General features: G+C 44.5%; 2 protein-coding genes across 10 annotated transcripts in view; both read right to left on the bottom strand.

Moving 5' to 3' along the window:
- LOC135098920 (uncharacterized) overlaps positions 1-5,648 on the bottom strand; it is a 70,882-nt gene extending 65,234 nt beyond the window's left edge. For 5 of the 9 annotated variants that reach the window (XM_064001338.1, XM_064001337.1, XM_064001342.1 and 2 more), the window contains exon 1: positions 4,774-5,646. In XM_064001338.1, coding sequence (XP_063857408.1) covers positions 4,774-5,286 — 513 coding nt within the window. In that variant the 5' untranslated portion in view covers positions 5,287-5,646. Of the gene's footprint in view, positions 1-4,773 lie in introns of all 9 variants that reach the window. The other 4 variants (XM_064001345.1, XM_064001343.1, XM_064001344.1 and 1 more) reach the window with 2 other exon arrangements.
- A 5,044-nt stretch (positions 5,649-10,692) lies between these two features.
- The window catches only part of LOC135098924 (uncharacterized), a 33,205-nt gene continuing 19,999 nt past the window's right edge, over positions 10,693-23,898 (bottom strand). The window contains exons 9-16 of the mRNA XM_064001350.1: positions 20,613-20,778; positions 19,938-20,473; positions 19,544-19,627; positions 13,958-14,087; positions 13,499-13,544; positions 13,120-13,296; positions 12,334-12,487; positions 10,693-11,848 (exon numbers count right to left, since the gene is read on the bottom strand). Of these exons, the coding sequence (XP_063857420.1) occupies positions 11,640-11,848; positions 12,334-12,487; positions 13,120-13,296; positions 13,499-13,544; positions 13,958-14,087; positions 19,544-19,627; positions 19,938-20,473; positions 20,613-20,778 (1,502 nt within the window). The 3' untranslated portion in view covers positions 10,693-11,639. The remainder of the gene's footprint in view (positions 11,849-12,333; positions 12,488-13,119; positions 13,297-13,498; positions 13,545-13,957; positions 14,088-19,543; positions 19,628-19,937; positions 20,474-20,612; positions 20,779-23,898) is intronic.

The raw sequence follows: 23,898 nt of genomic DNA, 5'->3' as shown, positions 1-23,898 counted from the left end.
CAAGTAAGAGACAAGGGAGGAGGAAGGGAAGTAGCAGTGTAAGAAATGCTGACAGTGCACTTCACCTAACGCTAGGTAAACATGTCATTCAGAAAGACAAGAGCACCGCCTGTTATCACACCTTGCTATCAGCCGGTTGGAACTGACAATAATCTGAAATTACGTGTCTTTTAGAACTAGCGCCATTAAGAATCACAAAGCTTGCCACGTAACAAATCTGAGAGAACGTCTGCGTCTGCGCGTCTTAACAATAAGGTATAAGCTATGAAACTAATGAATAAATATCACTAAATAAATCAATTGACAATAACGGAAAACTCAGTAAGAGGAACACTGCGAATAATGGCAAACAGTACCACAATGTACACCCTTCGAGAATATTCCTACCGACGTATTTATCAGAAAGTGCAACCTAAAGACTTACAAATATAAGGATCATAATAATCATTGTTGGTAGTAGTAGTAGTAGTAGTAGTAGGTTAGATGTAACACAACAACAACAACAACAACAACAACAACAACAACAACAACAACAATAATAATCTTTCGCAACGTAAAAAGAAAAAAATATCTTCGTAATGTAATGCCACGACAAGTGAAGAAAACCGTTTACCAGGCAGCTGGGCACATGGCGGTCGCGAAGACGCTGCGCAGTAAACACAAACTTAATCAAGCAAGACGTTTACATTTCATTTTTTTTTTTCCAGCAGGACGGCCAGACAAGATCACTGCTGTTGTATGATTAATAGCACACCCCCTCACGTCCCCCTACCAGACATTATCAACAAAGTGTAAAAAAAGATAACGCTGCAGAGGAGGATATCGTGTGCCGTGTTGCCATATTAGAAAACGGAGTGGCGTGGAAATGGCATGAGTCAAAGGAGAGGAAAAAGGGGATGGAGTCAAGGCCCTGGCGATCCTCCCGCCCCCCCTCTGTCCCTCCCTTCCTCCCTCCCAAGCACTGCTGCACGAGATGACTCAGATCAAGCAAATGGAGTTCAGAACCGGTTTACTGCGTGCACAAAGGGAATTTAACACTCACACGACCCGCATAAGCAGGTGTGCACTGCTAAATTGAGACACTTCATTTACTTTATAATGTCTGACCGATACATAATCTATGGATTTAAAAGTATCAGAGTAACTTTAATCTACATTTACACTTTCACCAAATTGGTATCAAATATCAATCTCTTAAGTGTCCAGATTTTATAATGGCACGGGCGTTAAACACGATGCTGGAGCTTATAACGGTGCAAACCATTATACTTCAATTCACTAATGTGCAATCCCTCGCGCGTTCATCATGTGAGAAAATGAAAGCTTTAATGGGTACCCTTACATACTGGCATTGCGTGGAAGTTTGGAAGTTACAATTATTCTGTTATGTGATATGTAGAACATTAAGGACTCTCTCTCTCTCTCTCTCTCTCTCTCTCTCTCTCTCTCTCTCTCTCTCTCTCTCTCTCTCTCTCTCTCTCTCTCTTTCTCTGTCCTGTCACCCACAAGCTCCTCCCAGATGCAGCTCCGGGCCGAGTGACGCCTTACTGAACAGCTGATTGATGAAGCCATGCTGCGAGCCGCGTCCGCCAACACTCCTCACACGACCATCCTCCCTCCCAACCACCCCCGCAGCCACCATCACCACCACTATTTACTCCACCACCTCCACTATCACCATCACCAGTTTCCTTCATGTTAATGTAGGCAGGTATTTCTTTCCCTCCATTCCTATCGGCATTTTCAGGCCGGCCAATTCTGGTTCGTACTCTCAAAATGCTTCCATAAATCAGCCTAAATATTTGCATTTCTCTGAGTTTTCCCAGAGGGGTTTTACAATCGGCAGCCCATCACCTATCCCCCTCAGCCTCCTCCTCCCGCCTCTTCCTGCCCAGCCACTTCTCCGTCTGGCGTGAAAAACTCGTCCCCACCTGCTTCAACTCCCTCGGGAATCGACTAGCCATTCTACCATTCATTATTCCGACAGCCGCGGCGTGAGTCTGCCAGTATTTGCTGCCGCCGAAATGTATTCTGGGCTCGTGCTGCGCCACTCTCCTCACGATACCAGTAACAATGCGTCCGTACCACTCACAGCAAAAACAAAAAATAATGTCAAGGACAGCTTTCTTGTCTTTTCTTTTTTATCACGAGATTTTTTATTGCGTGCAAGCTAATTAAGTGGGGCACAAGATCATGTATATAATTATTACAAGAACGGTAACCTCGGCTCCATGCCGGCCTACCCAGATCTTTCATCACGACCCTTCGCTGATGCTGCGCCAGTCAACCAAAGGGAGAAGCGCCTTCTGCCTCTTCAGCGAAGGGAACCTTGGCGTCACTCGCTCTTGCAGATGTGTCGGCAGCTGACTGCCAGGTGTCTTTACAAGATCAGCGCTGACAGTCAATGTGAAATGCAAACATGTCAGGCTTGTTGACGATGATTTAGGTACCGACATATGCGACAAGTTTACTTGGACTAATGAGTTCTCGGCATGTGTACAGGGGCACAAGTCATTACTCTTAAATTAACATCCATCCGTGCTCTGAGGACCGACACGCTGCAAGACATGGCGGCGCTGGGAGAAATAATATTGAGCACGTCAAGCATAATATTCATGATCATTTGCCATTCCGTTCGAGAATCTTATTACATAACATCATACAGCCGGAAAGTGTTGGTCTGTCTGTCACGGAGACCTGCCTGGTTGTTCTAGACCACTGCTTCGCTGCTGTGTATGCTCGTCAACTCTATAAACACCACTGTTGCCACACGGAAGGCCTTTCTTTATCATCACATGCAAGCCTCCTCTGACTGAACTGACATCCGCTCGCACACCCCAACTTTAAAAATTAATGCTCACTTGCCGTGTAAAAGCACGCGTTCAGCCTCAAAAGACACAGCACACAGCGAGTCATGTTCACTTCATCTGAGACCAGTCAGTGGCGGGCTGCGGAGTGCGGGTGGGGGCGGCGGTAATCAGCCTCGAGCAAACAGTAATCATGGCTGAAAAGAGTGAACCAGAGACCCACTGACGCGCCTAGACGTTCCTGCCGTGGCGGTGTGGAAGAGTCGTGGCGGAAGGGAAGGGAGAGGAAAGGTGCTGGGAAGGAAAGGGGAGGGGAGTCGCAGCTTGGGGGGAAGGGGAGGGTTGTGAAGGGGGACAAAATTGGACTGAGATCAACGGTGTGGCTGACGATAACGAGGACGCTTTGCTATTAATTAATGATGATGCCCCTCGACCCGATGGAGAGGTCGGTAAGGATGCCATAATGTTTACGAATCACGTCTGCGCTGCGCCATTTGGTGGAGTGGGCGAAGGGGCGGGCGGTGGGAGTCTGGTGCTTCAAAAATAATCGTTCAAAAGATGAAGGGATAAAAACGACTGGAGATAAGAAAAATGAATTAAAAATTATTCATTCGCATAAACTAAATCAAGCACCGCGAACTCCGTCTAGAAGCTAAGTTAACATGGTATCTATGAAAGCCGCCCTGTCCACGATTCAATTCACGCATGAAGTAACAACGCAAACCTAAAATTACGAACTTAACACCAAGTGAGTGGCGAGAGGGTAGGACTGACACTAATGCTCCCTACAGGTTTCTTCTTTCTTACATCAACTTCTTATTATGTAATCATGCACTTCTATTACGTACTTCTCCCTGTCGCCCATTTATTTAAATGCGCAATAAACATTTTGATTCAAGTACTGTACCTCTCTTCGCTTGAATAACTCTAGTGGCTTCAGTCCTCCCTTGTCCCAACAGACACAGGTTTATCTCTACATGTAATGACTGCAATGATTGTAACCTGAGTTATTTCCTTCTCAAATGAAATCATCACACATGCTAAATCATTAATGCAGGGGGGTGAAATTTCATGTTCGCAGCTTGTTATAAATTATACATTACAGAGAAGAGTATATAGTCAGGGGGGCTGGAAACATTTAATTCCAACGCTGGCAAATTTATGGCAACATTCATCCTCCACCACCAACTTTTTTTTTCTCACTCTTTTTTATGGTTTTCGTGTTAATTTATTAGTTGCTCGGACTATTAAAATGCCTACCGTCACTATGACAAGTTAATCATGGGCCTGACAACAATCTTTTTTTTTCCTGCGGATGAAAAAAATATAAGTAAATAAATAAATAAATTTGAAAATATAAAAAAAAGTGCGAAAACGACAGGAGACTTGCAACCCGCGCAGGTCACGCCGCCCCGGGCCTCGCCGCCACCACCGGACACAAGGCAACCGGCCATTGTCCTAAATGGCAAGGTGCTCCTTTCTCCACACATAACCTGCATTGTTCGCAAGCTGCACCCAAACTCTAAAAACAATGTAACCTAATTAAGTAAGTGGCATTGCACTGCTCTACTTTTCGACTCTCATGCCTGCTAACTTCTTAAGTGCTGCTATCGGATGACTTTCCGCTACACCCCTGCGGCGGCCTGCTGAACTATGTAGGTCAAAACACATTGCTGATGCTGTGTCTCCTCCCTTTCCCCTTCATTTCAAAAGCATAGGATCGATTTTACTATTCAAAACATACTCAATATTTGAGTGCGCCACAACTACGGTTTCGTCCACTAATATTACGCTAATGAACTGTAACTTTAAAAATATTGATTGCATCTTCAACAACAACCAACCCTTATTTTAGGAATTCACTTAGAATGTTTTAAGAGAAACTTCATTCCATTCCCATGAACTTAATATGTACACATGGCACCAACGTGAACAGATACAGGTAACCATGAGGCGAGCACTGTACCTGAGCAGAAGCACGCAGACAGTCCGGAGTAAGGCACACCTCCGTCTTGAGTTGCTCGAGGTCTTTGGGCCAGAGGACAGTCATCACCAGCAGAGCCACAAGCTGCACCACGCACAAAAAGCCAACCAGCAACAGGAGCAGCAGCCCCTTCTTTGTCAGGCCATGCCGGTGTGCCATCTTCTGTAGCTTGCCCGGTTTGCCCTTGATATCGTCGTCGTCGTCGTCATCGTTGGGCAGCGGATATTTGACGTGGTGGTGGTGGGCAAGCATTGTGTCGGTGGGAGCAGCGGCTTCAGCTTCATGGTCGTGGTGGTGATGGTGGTGATCATGCACGGCCCCGCGATTGTTCCCATTGGGGCCCTTATTCAAGTCCCCGTTCACCGACAATGGGAGGTCAATGTTGGTCTCCAACACCCTCACCGGAGACTCTCCGACTCGCCTCATGGCTCTCTTGGCTCGCGGCAGGGACAGAGTATTCTCACGAATCCACAGATTTGGTAACTCACTCGACATTCACCATCGTGTACACAATACTTGTTTGGAGGTCCCTTGCACACTGCCCTGAGGAATTAGCCAAGGGAGGTGGAGTCTACACACACTGCACCTGGGAGCCCAAGCCACACTGGGTCAAACTCTTCACAGCGGCACACGCTCCACAATCACATGACAGCTACATTCAACTTCACAGCTCATGTCACTTCCTACATGACATAACTTACCACCACCTAAGGCTTCTGGACGTCTAGGAGTCGAAAAAACTTAACTGGTTAGTTGAAAGTTTTATCATAAACGAAGTATGATCGTGAACGCATGGAAAGACCCCGCGCGAGCATGAGCGACGTAACCAAACCGACACGAACGCTTGAAGCAGACTGGGGAGTGGGGCAGGGGACTGAGGGGAGCGGGACGGCGATGGGAGGGAACCCGCCGCCTTGAGATGCCAACAAGCGCCGTACATGTGTTTATTACCTTATTGTTTAGGAAGAGGCTACATCAGTAACAGAAGTACAGCCTTAACTCGCCATCACAAGGCACATAGATCCTTTCTTACATCACGGATATGACAAATCGTACTGGAAAGAGCTAAAACCATTATCAATACATTTCTTCAGTTAACAATAAATACCATCCATTAATTACGTTGACAAAATTATAATTACTATGAGTGAAATTTAAAGAATGAATGAATGAAACAAAGAAAACGATTAATACATCATACAAGTTCAATCACTCGAATCTTTTGCGCGCGTAAAACTTTTCCCTCTCCTTTCCCTTGCCATTACCCGCTTGACCCACATCCCTCCCCGCTAGGCCTCCACGAAGGGGTTGTTGTCCCCGACCAGTGGAAATTATACTCGGGGAATGAAGGGAGAAAGGCAAGGGCGATATGGCAAGCCCTACCAAAGTGGGAGGGTTAAGAGGAAGGTCCCGCCCCCCTCACTCCCATGCGCAGACACAAGTCCCCTCCCCTTGCTCCTCTTTCGCCCCCTTCCGCCTGCACCCTTCCTCCCCCTTCCCCATAGCAGCCACGCCGGGAGGGAAAGGAGTAAGAGTAGAAGGAAACGCTGAAATGGAGAGAAAGAATGGAATGCATAATGGAAGATAACGAGAGTGTTAGAACGAGAGAGAGAAAAGGATAGATATGGGAGGTAAAAGGAGTGTGAGCAAGGGGAACGATAGAGTTAATAGAAGTGGAAATAGTTCACAAGTGAGGGGGGAGATTGCGAGGGAGTAGATTGCATAACGGAAGCCAGAGGGAATGTGAGGCAGACGTGGCAGAGCGAGTGTGTCAGAGATAAAGTTGTGGAGGCTGGGTAATGAAAAGAGAACAATGACACCAGTGAAAATAAAGTGAAAAGGACAAAGTAAATAAATACAGCCAAGAAAAATACCATGCAGATATAGTAACTAAATGCAGAAAGCATGAGAAAACTAATTTTGCCAAGTCATTTAAAAGCAGCAAAGACCAACATGCTAATAAGAACAATAATGATAATGATAATAGTTGTAGTAGTAGTAGTAGTAGTGATAATAATAATAATAATAATAATAATAATAATAATAATAATAATAATAATAATAACAATGTGTGTGTGTGTGTGTGCGCGGGCGCGTGTGTGTGTGAACAAGCTTAGTATAAGGCATATGCGCTGGAAAATAACTACCAGGTTTTTTCTTACATTTTCATACGTTCTTTTCTCTCGCATTCTTGAGACAAAAAATACAAGAAATCCTTTCCTTCGTCCCTGAGTGGCTGAACGCAGGCAATTAAAATATAATAAAGAAACAAGTGTTCTACCCCGAGCTTTTATTCAGACTCTCTCTCTCTCTCTCTCTCTCTCTCTCTCTCTCTCTCTCTCTCTCTCTCTCTCTCTCTCTCTCTCTCTCCTTATTTTTATTTTTTCTTACTTTCTTTCATCCTTCGCGTCCGACAAATGGTTCGCCTCCAGACACTTGCCTCGGAGCTTCGGAGAGTGAAGTGAAACAGAATTACTGCTTCGGATTTTACGACTTGACTCCCTTCCCCCACCACACTGCTATTATCACCACCACCACTCTGTCTACCACCATCACCACCTGTGCGACCATCATCACCACCACCATTATTTCTTCCAACATCATCACCACAACTACGGCTATCATCATTACCGTCTCACAACTCATTTCTTCTAGTCTAGTGATAATGTTTTGTTTTAATGCTCGTCACTATCTTCATTACTACAATGCTCACTATCGTCATTATCATCGTCGTTTGGTGCTCGATTTTTTTATTTATTTTTTTCTTGACAAAATAGCTTCTGTGAACAAAGTTTTGTTTTGTTTATTATTTTGTAGCATCACTTGACCATTCGCCGTCTTATATCTTCCATAGTCTATGTCTTATCTGTCCGTCTATCTGCCCGTTTGATCATTACGTCTTCCTGTCTTAGTATTTAACTATTTCTCTTTACATTTACCCAAACTCTACATTAATATTCGCCGCTCTACATTCTCTGTGGTAATATCTGTTCTTCATATCCATATCTTTATTAAGTTTTCCCTAAATATTCTTTTTCAGTTATTCTAGCATTACATGAATACATCTGTCTGTCCATTTGTTTACTCGTGAGTTTTCCTGTCCATGTGCTTTTCTGTCTCTGCCTGTCTGTTCGTCTGTCTACCTGCCCCCCTCCCTATTCTCTCTCTCTCTCTCTCTCTCTCTCTCTCTCTCTCTCTCTCTCTCTCTCTCTCTCTCTCTCTCTCTCTCTCTCTCTCTCTCCTTCCTTTAATTACTCAACCTCTTTCTCTCTGTTCGTCCATTCTCCCATTCTCAGCAAACGAAAGGGAGAAAAAACTATTTAGATTAATCACCTTCGTTAACTTGAAACATTTACTTCTGCACCAAAGTTTACGACAGAATAAATAAAAAAAAAAATCATCAGGATCTTCAGAAGTTCTTGGTCCAGACGCGCACCTTTTCTGCCAAGATAGCAGGAACTAGCGTTAATCATTCAGAATTCCACCAGGTTTACATTTCCTGCGATGATGACGTAAAGAGCCGTATTCTGAAACGTTCCGCCTTTTTATCTAGATCACTTTTTAATTTGCCCTCTTGCAGCTTAGTGAGGTTTTCAAAGGGTGTATAAATCTAATGAGCATTAAACACGAATTCTGCATCACTGGGGAAAACAACCATGAGAGAGCAAGTTACCATCTCGTAAGAAAGGGCGAAGAAGCGTTTAGATAGTTGGGTTCTCAAGGGTATTTGTATCATTCTAGAGAGTTTAACATGGACTCTGCATCATCGGGGAAAAATAACCATGAGAACCCAAGTTATAGAACCTTTGTGACCTTTGAAAATAGTTCTGATGAGAGGGCGAAATATTTAACGTTAGTGTGGATTTCAAGGGTATTTATATGATTCTTGTTCTAGTGAGATTTTAACGTGGATTCTGCATCATTGGGGAAAAACAGCCATGAAAACCTGTTACCATCTCTGTGACCTTTAGAAACACGTAATTCTGAAGAGAGGGTGGACTATTTAAAGTTAGTGGGGATTTCAAGAGTATTTGTATGATTCTATTGAAAGTTTAACATGGATTCAGCATCATTGGGGAAATATAAACATGAAAACCTAAGTTACCATCCCTGTGACCTTTTAGAATAATTTTGATGAAATGGCGAAGTATTTAAAGTTAGTGGAAATTTCAATGGTATTCGTATGATTCTAGTCCTCATCTACAGCGCTCTGTTTATATTCCATCTTATCCAACTATCTTTTCTTCACTGACTCCTTGTCCTCCTCCTCCTCCTCCTCCTCCTCCTCCTTCTCCTCTTCTTTATTCACAATGTCAGGTTCATCACGATCTTAAAAAGCTTCTTTAGATTTTGGTCTTCATATTCCTCCTTATCTTACTTTTTTTTTTCTTTTCTTCCACTTCTTCGTCTTCCTCTCTCTCATCCTCCTTCTCCTCAACCAGCTCCCTCACATTCCTCCATTCTTTTCTGCGTCCTTGTCTTCCTCCTACTCGTCCTCCTCTTCCACATATAGTATTCTCATATTCCACCTTCTTCTTGCTATTTTCCCTCTTCTCCTCCTCGTCTTCCTCATTCCCGTTTTTTTTTTTTTTTGTAATTCTCATCATTTCGTTTTTATTCTGTTTTTTTTTTTTTTTTTCTCCATCACATTCTCGTCTTCTTTCACCTCGTGCTTCTCGTCGTCCTCCGCCTATGAAACAACACGACAAGTCTTCCCTAGTCCTGAAATAACTTCACACACACATGCACCCTCTTTCTCTACCTACCTACACCCTTCCCTCCCTTCCCTCGACCTTGCTGACCGCTGACGCCTGATCGCTCTCCCGACCACAGACAGATTTCGATCACCCACCTCCTCCTCTACTCCTCCCCCCCCCCCAAGTCACTCGAATTGCCGCAGCTCTACCCGAAAATAAAGTGAAAAATTAAAAACTAAGGGACGTCTTCCTCCGGCAGTCTCAATACCGCGTCTGATTTTGAAAGAATCGCACAAGGAGAGAGAAGAAAAAATAATGGGAGAGTTAATCCTCAGCTGGACATTTTGACTCCGAGGACATTTCGCAATTAGACGGTATTTTCTCTCAAGGAAGTTTCTCTCTCTCTCTCTCTCTCTTTCTCTATCTCTCTCTCTCTCTCTCTGATTGAAAAAAATAAAGAAAAAATAAAAAGAAAAGCAGTTCAGAAGTTCAAAAGTCATCCGGTTTGATTCCCTCTCCTTGGATGCTTCAATATTCGAGTCTGTACAAGATTATCGACTTCCGGCTTTCCCTGCACAATGTATCTTTTGTTGCCTTTTACTCAATGTTCGTAAGTACAGAGTCGCTCACGACAATGGTTGGCAATATAGAGTCTCACGTTTTTGCCGTTAAGAATCTGATGATGGCAGTGGTTAACAATATAGAGAGCCGTTCACGTTTTCACCAAGAATCTGGTAATGACAGTGGTTGACAAAATAAAGAGCCGTTCATATTTCCACTATGAAGAATCTAATAGTGATAATGACTAACAAAATAAGAGTCTAATGAATTTACCTTTCTTTTTCTTTTTCTTTCTTTCTTTCTTGCTTTTTTTTATTTTTATTTTAGTGTTTGAAATTCATGTACTTGTTTCGCCTTGATCATTTTCCTATTCTTTCACTTTCTTCTTTATCGTCTATTCTTTACGAAAACTTATGAAGCAAGATTACATTCAATGAGCGAAGTAGTACCAATAGTAGTGATGATTTATCACTACTATTTATCACAATCAGTTAAGTAAGTGTATTGTTACTTTGTATTTACTAAATGGCTCAGAATAAAACAGCAGTATTTATTTATTTCCTTTTATTTTTTCATATACTTGGTTGTCAATACTGAGCGCAGATAGTGAAGGAAAAATGAAGAACGATATTTTAAGACTGCAGAGAGAGAGAGAGAGAGAGAGAGAGAGAGAGAGAGAGAGAGAGAGAGAGAGAGAGAGAGAGAGAGAGAGAGAGAGAGAGAGAGATAAAAAGTTAATCCTTCTCTGAACATTTTGACTCTAAGGACACTTTACAACAAAGCACAATTTTGCCAAGAAGGTTTTCCGATAATCTTGTGCGTGACCATGACCAAACAAATGACTGTGGTGGATGCGAAATGTATCAGACCTCGTAATGTACAGGCTGCACCTTAACTCTTCCGGTGCTAATCAATCCTCGTTATCATCATCAGATTTCTTTGTAGTACAGTCTCTTAAATACGAACTTCTGTGGCTTAGCAAAGATTAAATTAACATCATATTCTCTTTTTTTTCCTTTATACCCATCCAAACAATTTATTACAGTGGTCTTAGTGCTAACGAAAGACGGCCGTGGCAGAAAGAGGGTTAACAACACCTCCGTGACTACTTCGCCAACTCACACACCACCACCGTTATCTAAAACCGATGCATTAGCAGGCAGCTCTCTTTATCTTTACCTGCAGCTATTAGTCTCGTTCGTCATTCTCTTTTCATTCTGTCTACACATTCAAATTGTAATAATTTCTGCAAAACCTCTCGTAGTGTTCGCTCGCTGAGGTAAACATTATTGGAAGTCTAAATGTAAGCAATGTTGAGTGTTTTCATAAGATTACGTTTAATGAAGAGAGCAATACTGTAAATATACTACACTTGTATTTACGTGAATAAGCATAATCACATAGTCATGCACGTATAAAGAACCAGAGTGGGGAGCAGATCTCTTGCATCGGCTAAACACACACACACACACACACACACACACACACACACACACACACACAACTTATGCCACTGAAAAAGAAGTTGGTTCTCAGATAGAGTGGTAGAACGACTGGGATACACTCAGCAGTCAGTCTGTTAGTGGCAAGTCAGTAAGCTGGTTGATAATTACTGATGTACATAAAGTTAAGGATAAGGAAGGCAGGTAGATGTGGGTGTGAGTGCTGGCCGGTGAGGTTCAGGAGACGCCGACGCTTCCCCGGCATCAGCAAGTCCACAGATACGCCAAAGATGGATTCAGAGAACTGAGTGCGCACCACCACGCCCCGTCCTGCCTCGGTTCCGGCTGCGTCTCGCTCTATACGAGGTATAAACAATCCTTTTAATTCGTTGCCTCAAGGTATATCATAGACTCCTTTATAAAGAAATCTATGGTTGCATCTTTTAGAAAGGAAAATTACGACTCCGACTATAGCAATGCCTTTCATATTTTATGCAATTTTTATTTCTTCCTTTTTCTTTTTCTTTTTTTTCCCATCCTAACATTAAATTTAACCGAAAAAATCTTAACTAACGGTCATATCTTGCGCAGTGCTATTTAATTTTGATTTGAGATAATGAAAAGCAATATAGGTTTGCAGAGGATCTAAACCACCAAATAATAATAATAATAATAATAATAATAATAATAATGATAATAATAGTAATAATAATAATAATAATAATAACAATAATTCCCTGTTTAATAAAAATGTATACGTACACTCAATACACTGCGAGGCCCATCAGCTCCACCTCTTCACACACACACACACACACACACACACACACACACTTACACACCTTGGTCAAGCTGAGGCGGCGCGGGGTCACCACTGGAGGGCTTGCCGCGCTCTTCCTCACCGCCTCTCAACCACAGCCGCCACCACTGCCCCGCCTGGCCCTCATGCCCGCTGGCCAGGCTGAGGGTGGTCCTGGGAGCCGCCATGAACAGCATCTAGAGGAAGGAATAGTGTGACCTCATCTCTTTTATTTCAAAGTGGCATGACAAGAATTTTGTATGTTTTTTTTTTTCTATAGGAATGATGAAGCAATGGTAGTATGTAATATATGAAGATAATAATGAGATGCAAATGTTAAAAATCAGATTTCTATTGCTGTGGTACTTTGTAAGCAGAAACTATGGATATTTAAATAGTTTTTTTTTTTTTTTTTGCCTTCTGCAAGTCTTCCTCACGCATACGCATTAAAAGAAAATAATGAATAAATATATTAATAAACTACCAAATAAAAATAAATATAGGAAGACAAGGCAACAGATAAAACTAAACATGACATACAGGAAAAATAAAAAAAAATAAAGACAAAACAATATATATATATATATATATATATATATATATATATATATATATATATATATATATATATATATATATATATATATATATATATATATATATATATATATATATATACTCGTATATATATATATATATATATATATATATATATATATATATATATATATATATATATATATATATATATATATATATATATATATATATATATATAATAAAAATATAACAAGAAAATCTATAAGGTAATATTCTCACGCTCTCTCACCTCTTCCTCGGGGTGCCACGCTACGCTCACCAACTCCTCAGCTGATCCAACGCCCCCCACATGCTGGTACCTCTGCGCCACGACTTTGAGCGCATCACCTGTGTAGCCACCTGTCACCTGGAGGACGCGATCTGAGTAATTCCCGGTGACATTGCATCCACAGTTAGTCAGGTCAGTCTGTGAACAACGACATCTTACATCAGGCGAGTGGGAGGAGGTGTGTGTGTGTGTGTGTGTGTGTGTGTGTGTGTGTGTGTGTGTGTGTGTGATTTATTCCAGCAGGTGTTCATCTTGAGTCTTAAATTGAAAAAAACGTCATTAAATTTAGTTATTGTATTGTTCCTTCTTTTAAGACACGTTAGGTTATGCACCCACCCACCTGCAGAGCCAAGGTAAGGGACCGGGTGGAGGGAGAGGTCCCCACTCTGAAATACAAGAAAAGTTGAAGCTTCAGTCTCTCTCTCTCTCTCTCTCTCTCTCTCTCTCTCTCTCTCTCTCTCTCTCTAATACATTAGTTCACTTAGATATAATTTCTACCCTAACCAAACCACTTAAATGACATGTCGCTGAAGGACCACGACCAAATAGTGTCATTATATTGAATTTATAGACATGTAATAAAGAAGTGTCCTATAGCTGTTATTTTCACGCTATTGGTATATCATATAGGGCAGTGATTCCTAACCTTTCCCAAGTTCATGCATCCTTCCATGAGCTTTTGAGATATTCATGTACAATTCATTAAAAGAAAATCACACTTTTCTCTAACTTTAAGACTGAAAATATACAAGTAATAGTACTTATCTATCCATCTTCGGTGCGGTGTATTAAGTGTTACCTGAGAAATGTTTGAGTGGAGTCATCAGTTCGGTTTAACGTGTAAGCGGTGACCAGGCGGAAGGATGCTGCCGATGCCTGCTGGCTGTGTGCCGGGATCCCCACCACTGTTACCAGCATCAACGCCGCACCTAGAGTAAGGGAAAGATGGTTGTATGGTTTATGACAATACACATTTCATTCGTTCATGTAAATTATCTTTGTAGTGTCGAGTACAATAATTTCGGATTAGTGATGATTATAGATAGAGTTTCTTTATAGCGGTAAGTTCGATAATTACAGAATAGTTTACCACTTCCAACGTAATCGCAGAATAATTCCTCTTGGAAGTTGATAATCTGCGTATAGTGTCGTACAATAGTCACACACCAGTTCCTTTAGGTAAACTATTTGTTATATTGCCTAATATGATAATTATAGAATGGTCACTCAACAATGTTTCCACTAGGACGAACAACCCCACTCGCTTATGAAACCTCAGTTCCATGGTATAGCAGGTCGACGTTTTACTTAAAGAATATCCACACCTTTCCAGTTTTGGATGCTAACCGGGGTAACTCAAATCATTTTTTAAGACTGAATAACATTATGCTTGTGGCGCTTCCTGGCTTTCCACTTTCCCTTACATATCCAGTCACGCGGCAATTTCAAAATACACGTTAGAATATTTTCGCGAACGGTGAGTTTATTTGACGGTTTAAAATTGTTTGGATTTCTCTCTCACTTGAATCACGGTTGGTAAAATAAAGTGAGGATGTTGTGAAAGAACAAGAAAAGAATGTTCCCTCGTGCAATTGTGGGGCGTGTGGAGGCACCTGGCAGCTCCCCTACTCCCCTCCCATTAGTCTCCACCTCACGTAGTCACTGCTGCAGACGATGGGAGACGGCAGAGTTCATGCTTACAAACCACAATGTAGTTTTATAACATGCTTTCAATATGAACCGTACTGTTTTCAGTAAAGTAAAGGAGCAAATGATAGTATACTAAATAATAGTACGTGTTCACTAACAAACTTAGGTACCTTATTCCCATCACACACACACACACACACACACACACACGATTGTTAGCATACATCATATGGAAGAACATCTAAGGGCCGTATTGTTAAATCTCTTCGTATCACCACTACCTAATCTACTCACCAAAACACCAGTACATGTTCCTCGCTTGGCACCACCCAGATGGATCACCGGGCAGTGTTGGTGTCCTTCAGCTGACACACACGAGCGTTCACTGGGGCTGAGCTCTCCCAACTAACCCTGCCATGACCCTCAGCCTGCACCTCGCCTGTCACCTTTCCCCCCCTCCCCCCCGCCAGCCATTCTATTCGGGTAAGGCACATGACAAGAATAGCAAGGAGATGAAGTATCAGGAGACTTGTAAGGTCCAGCACCCAGGCCGAGAAATCTTAAGTCATCATGAATTGGCGGATGTATTTACTTATCAATTCACTTATTATTATTATCATTATTATTATTATTATTATTATCATTATTATTACTTCGAGGGATGGAACACCGTATGAGGAGGTAAAGCCTACCTTAATGATATCGAAATACCTCTATCGTATCACCACGCACCCTACACCATTCCAGTGACTAGCTTTTTTTTTTTTTTTTTTTTCAGTCCCTGGATCATCCTAGTCACTCTTCTTTGCACAGCCACAACTGTACACCGTAATGTAAGAGAGGCCTTATCAAAGCACTAAATGCACTGTTTTATAGGCCGCAGACTTGTAGTATCACTTTGTTTTCTCTCTCTCGAAGATTTAGCTATCTCCCTGGCCTTTAAGCTGCTGTTATATATTGTGCATCCCTCTCTCTCTCTCTCTCTCTCTCTCTCTCTCTCTCTCTCTCTCTCTCTCTCTCTCTCTCTTACTTCTTACGTAGAGAACGCTACCTCATTGATATCGAATTTCATTTCACACTTTTCTGTCCAATCATACTTTCTATCCAGTCCTGTCTTATCCTCGTAATTTGGTGTCATTCGCAAATTTACTGACGTCACTACTTACTAGTAATTCCGGAATATAATGATGCTAATAATGGAGGAGGAGGTGAGAAGAAACACAAGTGCTGGGAGGATAGTTTATTCCCGACTAGTTTCTATCTTATGATTCGGTGTCCACCACCACCACCTGTCCTGCAGGATAGGTATCCACCGCCACGACCATCACCTGTCCTGCAGGGCGGGTATACACCGCCACCACCTGTCCTGTAGGACGGATATCCACCGCCATGACCATCACCTGTCCTGCAGGACGGGTATCTACCGCCACCACCTGTCCTGTAGGACGGGTATCCACCGCCACCACCTGTCCTGTAGGACGGGTATCCACCGCCACCACCTGACCTGTAGGACGGGTATCCACCGCCATCACTTGTCCTGTAGGACGGGTATAAACCGCGACGACCATCACCTGTCGTGCTGGACGAGTATCCACCGCCATGAACATCACCTGTACTGCAGGACGGGTATCCACCGCCACCATCTGTCCTTGTAGGACGTGTATTCACCGCCACCACCTGTCCTGTACGAAGGGTATCTAGCGCCACCACTGTCCTGCAGAGCAGGTATCCACCGCCACCGCCTGCCCTGCAGGACGAGTATCCACCGCCACCACCTGTCATGCTGGACGGGTATTCACCGCCACTACCTGTCATGCTGGAAGGTTATCCACGGCCACCACCTGTCCTGCGGGACGGGTATTCACTGCCATCACCTGCCCTGCTGGACTGGTATTCAATGCCATCACCTGTCCTGCTAGACGGGTATCCACCGCCATGACCACCACCTGTCCAGCTGGACGGGCATCCACCGCCACGACCTGTCCTGCTGGATGGGTATCCACTGCCACCACCTGTCCTGCTGGACGGGTATCTATTGCCACCATCTGTCCTGCAGGGCGGCGGGTACCCACCATACCCGCCGCCATGACCATCACCTATCCTGCTGGACGGATATCCACCGCCATGACTGCCACCTGTCCTGCTTGATGGGTATCCCCCGCCACCACTTGTCCTACTAGACGGGTATCCACCGCCATGACCATCACCTGTCGTGCTGGACGGGTATCCACCACCACCACTTGTCCTGCTGGACGAGTGTCCACCGCCAGACCATCACCTGTCCTGCTGGATGGGTATCTACCGCCATAAACATCACCTGTCCCGCTGAACGGGTATCCACCGCCACCACCTGTCCTGCAGGGCGGGTATCCACCGCCGTGACTATCACCTGTCCTGCTGGACGGATATCCACAGCGACCACCTGTCCTGAAGGCCGGGTATCCACCGCTATGACCATCACCTGTCCTGCTGGACGGGTATCCACCGCCACCACCTGTCCTGCAGGGCGGGTATCCATTACCACCACCTATCCTGCTGGACAGGAATCCACCGCCACCACCTGTCTTGCTGGACGGGTATCCACCGCCACCACCTGTCCTGCTGGATGGGTATTCACCGCCACTACCTGTCATGCTGGAAGGTTATCCACGGCCACCACCTGTCCTGCGGGACGGGTATTCACTGCCATCACCTGTCCTGCTGGACTGGTATTCAATGCCATCAACTGTCCTGCTAGACGGGTATCCACCGCCATGACCACCACCTGTCCAGCTGGACGGGCATCCACCGCCACCACCTGTCCTGCTGGACGGGTATCCACTGCCACCACCTGTCCTGCTGGATGGGTATCTATTGCCACCATCTGTCCTGCAGGGCGGGTAACCACCATACCCGCCGCCATGACCATCACCTATCCTGCTGGACGGGTATCCACCGCCATGACTGCCACCTGTCCTGCTGGACGGGTATCCACCGCCATGACTACCACTTGTCCTGCTGGACGGGTATCCACCGCCACCACCTGTCCTGCAGGGCGGGTATCCACCGCCACGACAATCATCTATCTTGCTGGAAGGGTATTCACCGCCAAGACTACCACCTGTCCTGCTGGATGGGTATCCACCGCCACCACCTGTCCTACTGGATGGTTGTGCAAAGCCACCACCTGTCTTGCTTGACGGGTATCCACCGCCATGACTACCACCTGTCCTGCTAAACGGGTATCCGCCGCCACCACTTGTCCTTCTGGACGGGTATCCACCGCCATGACCATCACCTGTCCTGCTGGATGGGTATCCACCACCATGACCATCACCTGTCCTGCTGAACTGGTATCCACCGCCACGACTTGTCCTGCAGGGCGGGTATCCACCGCCATGACCATCACCTGTCCTGCTGGACAGGAATCCACCGCCACCACCTGTCCTGCTGGATGGGTATCCATCGCCATGACCATCACCTGTCCTCCTGGACAGTCATCCACCGCCACCACCTGTCCTGCTGGACGGGTATCCACTGCCACCACCTGTCCTGCTGGACGGGTATCCATTGCCACCACCTGTCCTGCAGGCCGGGTATCCACCGCCATGAACATCACCTATCCTGCTGGACGGGTATCCACCGCCACCACCTGTCCTGCTTGACGGGTATTCACCGCCACCACCTGTCCTGCTTGACGGGTATTCACAGCCACCTCCTGTCTTGCTGGACGGGTATCCACCGCCATGACTACCACCTGTCCTGCTGGACGGGTATCCGCCGCCACCGCTTTTCCTGCTGGACGAGTATCCACCGCCATGATCATCACCTGTCCTGCTGGACGGGTATGAACCGCCATGACCATCACATGTCCTGCTGAACGGGTATCCACCGCCACCACCTGTCCTGCAGGGCGGGTATCTAGCGCCTTGACCATCACCTGTCATGCTGGACGGGTATCCACCGCCACCACCTGTCCTGCTGGACGTGTATCCACCACCATGACCATCACCTGTCCTGCTGGACGGTTATCTACCGCCACCACTGTCCTGCAGAGCGGGTATCCACCGCCACCGCCTGTCCTGCAGGACGAGTATTCACCGCAACCATCTGTTCTGCAGGGCGGGTATCCACCGCTATGACTATCACTTGTCTTGTTGAACGGGTATCCACCGCCACCACCTGTCCTGCTGGACGGGTATCCACCGCCATTACCATCACCTGTCCTGCTGGACGGGTATCCACCGCCACCACCTGTCCTGCTGGACGGGTATCCACCGCCATTACCATCACCTGTCCTGCTGGACGGGTATCCACCGCCACCACCTGTCCTGCTGGACGGGTATCTACTACCACCACCTGTCCTGTGGACGGGTATCTACTGCCACCACCTGCCCTGCTGGATGGGTATCCAATGCCACCACCTGTCCTTTAGGACAGGTATCCACCGCCATGACTACCACCTTTTCTGCAGGACCGGTATCCATCACCATCAATACATCCCAACACCACACCGCCACGCTACCTCCCACCCAGTCCAGTCACGATTGAACCGAAATATTTCTAGAATTCCGAGTGATAAAAAAAAGTCTATTGCAATATTTTTCTTGTATAGTTTAAATCATCATTCTCTCTCTCTCTCTCTCTCTCTCTCTCTCTCTCTCTCTCTCTCTCTCTCTCTCTCTCTCTCTCTCTCTCTCTCTCTCTCTTTCTCTCTTGCTTTGAACTTTCGCTTCTCAGGCTCCGGTTCACTCACGGTTCAAGTTCCAGCCAAGGCGAGGACAGAATGCCAGGTGTGTGCGCTGCAGGATCCGAATCCAGCGTCCTCCGTCAGATGAGACTATGCGTGCGGTGCGTGGAGGGAGATAAAGGGAGGGTGTCGTGAGGTACAGGTAAGTAAACAACTCAAGTACACTACTGTGGCACTGATGACGCGACCGACAAAAAATATTAGAACAGTACTATCCAAATAGTTATGATTTCAAAAGGTATAGCGAACAACTTTTTTTTAATTATAAATTCTTATTTGCAAGAAATCAAGTATATAAAAAGACCTGAATAAAAGGACTTACTAACATCATAAGAAACGTGTCATTAAATTTTGCCTTAATAGTCAAATTTCGTTCTACATGAAGTGTGGACGTACTTACCGTAAGTCTTCATGTTGGAAGAAAGGCTGAAAACCCGGGAAGTTAATTTTTGTGTAGTCTCTTGAACAGCGTCACTTGACACTGACTCTTCCGGTCCATCACACTCCGCTTTCCTGGAACATTCTTCGTCTACATTTACCATTATGGAATCAGGATCATTTTGCTTTAAGTCTTCTGATTTATGATCTCGACCACTACAAACTTCATTCTGGTCTACTGTCTGTTCTTTTCTTAAATCTGAGTCGCAATCACTGTCGACGTGGTGCCGCGACTTGGCTTTTGGCTCCTTGACATTGCCGTCCCCACAACCTTCAGCATCACACCTGCCAGCCTCACCTCTGTCATCCGTGACCTGAGTCTCCTCGTCCTGCTTCTCCTGCTTGAAGTGAACGAATTCTAACGATATGTCAGATTTGGTAGACTTGACTTCCCCATTAACTTCCCAATGTTGCTTGCCCTGATTTTTCCAGAGCTTCGTCTCCCACTCGAGGGCTGTAGAGATAATTGGCACATGTAGGCTCACCTGCCAGTGTTCTCTGAAAGTTAAGAGAGGACTCATGGTTATAAACAATTGTCTAATGTAATCTATCAGTTCTTAAAAAGACATTTTACAGAAAACTTTTTTTCGAAACAAATGAAGTATTGGCACCTTCAAACACATGACTGCAAACCTACCCAGTGTGTGGCGTGACGGTGAGGTTCAGGAGACGCCGACGCTTCCCCGGCATCAGCGAGTCCACAGATACGCCAAAGATGGATTCAGAGAACTGAGTGCGCACCACCACGCCCCGTCCTGCCTCGGTTCCGGCTGCGTCTCGCTCTATGCGAGGTATAAACAATCCTTTTAATTCGTTGCCTCAAGGTATATCATAGACTCCTTTATAAAGAAATCTATGGTTGCATCTTTTAGAAAGGAAAATTACGACTCCGACTTTAGCAATGCCCTTCACATTTTATGCAATTTTTATTTTTAATTATAAATATATTAATAAACTACCAAATAAAAATAAATATAGGAAGACAAGGCAACAGATAAAACTAAACATGACATACATGAAAAATAAATAAAAAATTAAAGACAAAACAATATATATATATATATATATATATATATATATATATATATATATATATATATATATATATATATATATATATATATATATATATATATATATATATATATATATATATATATATATATATATATATATATATTTTTTTTTTTTTTTTTTTTTTTTTTTTTTTTATGTAGGAAGGATACTGGCCAAGGGCAACAAAAATCTAATAAAAAAAATGCCCACTGAAATGCCAGTCCCTAAAAGGGTCAAAGCAGTGGTCAAAAATTGGTGGATAAGTGTCTTGAAACCTCCCTCTTGAAGGAATTCAAGTCATAGGAAGGTGGAAATACAGAAGCAGGCAAGGAGTTCCAGAGTTTACCAGAGAAAGGGATGAATGATTGAGAATACTGGTTAACTCTTGCGTTAGAAAGGTGGACAGAATAGGAGTGAGAGAAAGAAGAAAGTCTTGTGCAGCGAGGCCGCGGAAGGAGGGGAGGCATGCAGTTAGCAAGATCAGAAGAGCAGTTAGCATGAAAATAGCGGTAGAAGACAGCTAGAGATGCAACATTGCGGCGGTGAGAGAGAGGCTGAAGACAGTCAGTTAGAGGAGAGGAGTTGATGAGACGAAAAGCTTTTGATTCCACCCTGTCTAGAACAGCAGTATGAGTGGAACCCCCCCAGACATGTGAAGCATACTCCATACATGGACGGATAAGGCCCTTGTACAGAGTTAGCAGCTGCGGGGGTGAGAAAAACTGACGGAGACGTCTCAGAACACCTAACTTCATGGAAGCTGTTTTAGCTAGAGATGAGATGTGAAGTTTCCAGTTCAGATTATAAGTAAAGGACAGACCGAGGATGTTCAGTGTAGAAGAGGGGGATAGTTGAGTGTCATTGAAGAAGAGGGGATAGTTGTCTGGAAGATTGTGTCGAGTTGATAGATGGAGGAATTGAGTTTTTGAGGCATTGAACAATACCAAGTTTGCTCTGCCCCAATCAGAAATTTTAGAAAGATCAGAAGTCAGGCGTTCTGTGGCTTCCCTGCGTGATATGTTTACCTCCTGAAGGGTTGGACGTCTATGAAAAGACGTGGAAAAGTGCAGGGTGGTATCATCAGCATAGGAGTGGATAGGACAAGAAGTTTGTTTTAGAAGATCATTAATGAATAATAAGAAGAGAGTGGGTGACAGGACAGAACCCTGAGGAACACCACTGTTAATAGATTTAGGAGAAGAACAGTGACCGTCTACCACAGCAGCAATAGAACGGTCAGAAAGGAAACTTGAGATGAAGTTACAGAGAGAAGGATAGAAACCGTAGGAGGGTAGTTTGGAAATCAAAGCTTTGTGCCAGACTCTATCAAAGGCTTTTGATATGTCCAAGGCAACAGCAAAAGTTTCACCAAAGTCTCTAAAAGAGGATGACCAAGACTCAGTAAGGAAAGCCAGAAGATCACCAGTCGAGCGGCCTTGACGGAACCCATACTGGCGATCAGATAGAAGGTTGTGAAGTGATAGATGTTTAAGAATCTTCCTGTTGAGGATAGATTCAAAAACTTTAGATAAGCAGGAAATTAAAGCAATAGGACGGTAGTTTGAGGGATTAGAGCGGTCACCCTTTTTAGGAACAGGTTGAATGTAGGCAAACTTCCAGCAAGAAGGAAAGGTAGATGTTGACAGACAGAGCTGAAAGAGTTTGACTAGGCAAGGTGCAAGCACGGAGGCACAGTTTCGGAGAACAATAGGAGGGACCCCATCAGGTCCGTAAGCCTTCTGAGGGTTTAGGCCAGCGAGGGCATGGAAAACATCATTACAAAGAATTTTAATACGAGGCATGAAGTAGTCAGAGGGTGGAGGAGAGGGAGGAACAAGCCCAGAATCGTCCAAGGTAGAGTTTTTAGCAAAGGTTTGAGCAAAGAGTTCAGCTTTAGAAATAGATGTGATAGCAGTGGTGCCATCTGGTTGAAGTAGAGGAGAGAAAGAAGAAGAAGCAAAGTTATTGGAGATATTTTTGGCTAGATGCCAGAAATCACGAGGGGAGTTAGATCTTGAAAGGTTTTGACATTTTCTGTTAATGAAGGAGTTTTTGGCTAGTTGGAGAACAGACTTGGCATGGTTCCGGGCAGAAATATAAAGTGCATGAGATTCTGGTGAAGGAAGGCTTAAGTACCTTTTGTGGGCCACCTCTCTATCATGTATAGCACGAGAACAAGCTGTGTTAAACCAAGGTTTAGAAGGTTTAGGACGAGAAAAAGAGTGAGGAATGTACGCCTCCATGCCAGACACTATCACCTCTGTTATGCGCTCAGCACACAAAGACGGGTCTCTGACACGGAAGCAGTAGTCATTCCAAGGAAAATCAGCAAAATACCGCCTCAGGTCCCCCCAACTAGCAGAGGCAAAACGCCAGAGGCACCTTCGCTTAGGGGGATTCTGAGGAGGGATTGGAGTGATAGGACAAGATAAAGATATGAGATTGTGATCGGAGGAGCCCAACGGAGAAGAAAGGGTGACAGCATAAGCAGAAGGATTAGAGGTCAGGAAAAGGTCAAGAATGTTGGGCGTATCTCCAAGACGGTCAGGAATACGAGTAGGGTGTTGCACCAATTGCTCTAGGTCATGGAGGATAGCAAAGTTGTAGGCTAGTTCACCAGGATGGTCAGTGAAGGGAGAGGAAAGCCAAAGCTGGTGGTGAACATTGAAGTCTCCAAGAATGGAGATCTCTGCAAAAGGGAAGAGGGTCAGAATGTGCTCCACTTTGGAAGTTAAGTAGTCAAAGAATTTCTTATAGTCAGAGGAGTTAGGAGAGAGGTATACAGCACAGATAAATTTAGTACGAGAATGACTCTGTAGTCGTAGCCAGATGGTGGAAAACTCGGAAGATTCAAGAGCGTGGGCACG

Source organism: Scylla paramamosain, unplaced genomic scaffold (assembly GCF_035594125.1).
Source record: "Scylla paramamosain isolate STU-SP2022 unplaced genomic scaffold, ASM3559412v1 Contig92, whole genome shotgun sequence".
NCBI lineage: Eukaryota > Metazoa > Arthropoda > Malacostraca > Decapoda > Portunidae > Scylla > Scylla paramamosain.
The sequence above is the reverse complement of the archived record's forward strand: the minus strand, read 5'-3'. Positions and strand labels throughout refer to the sequence as shown.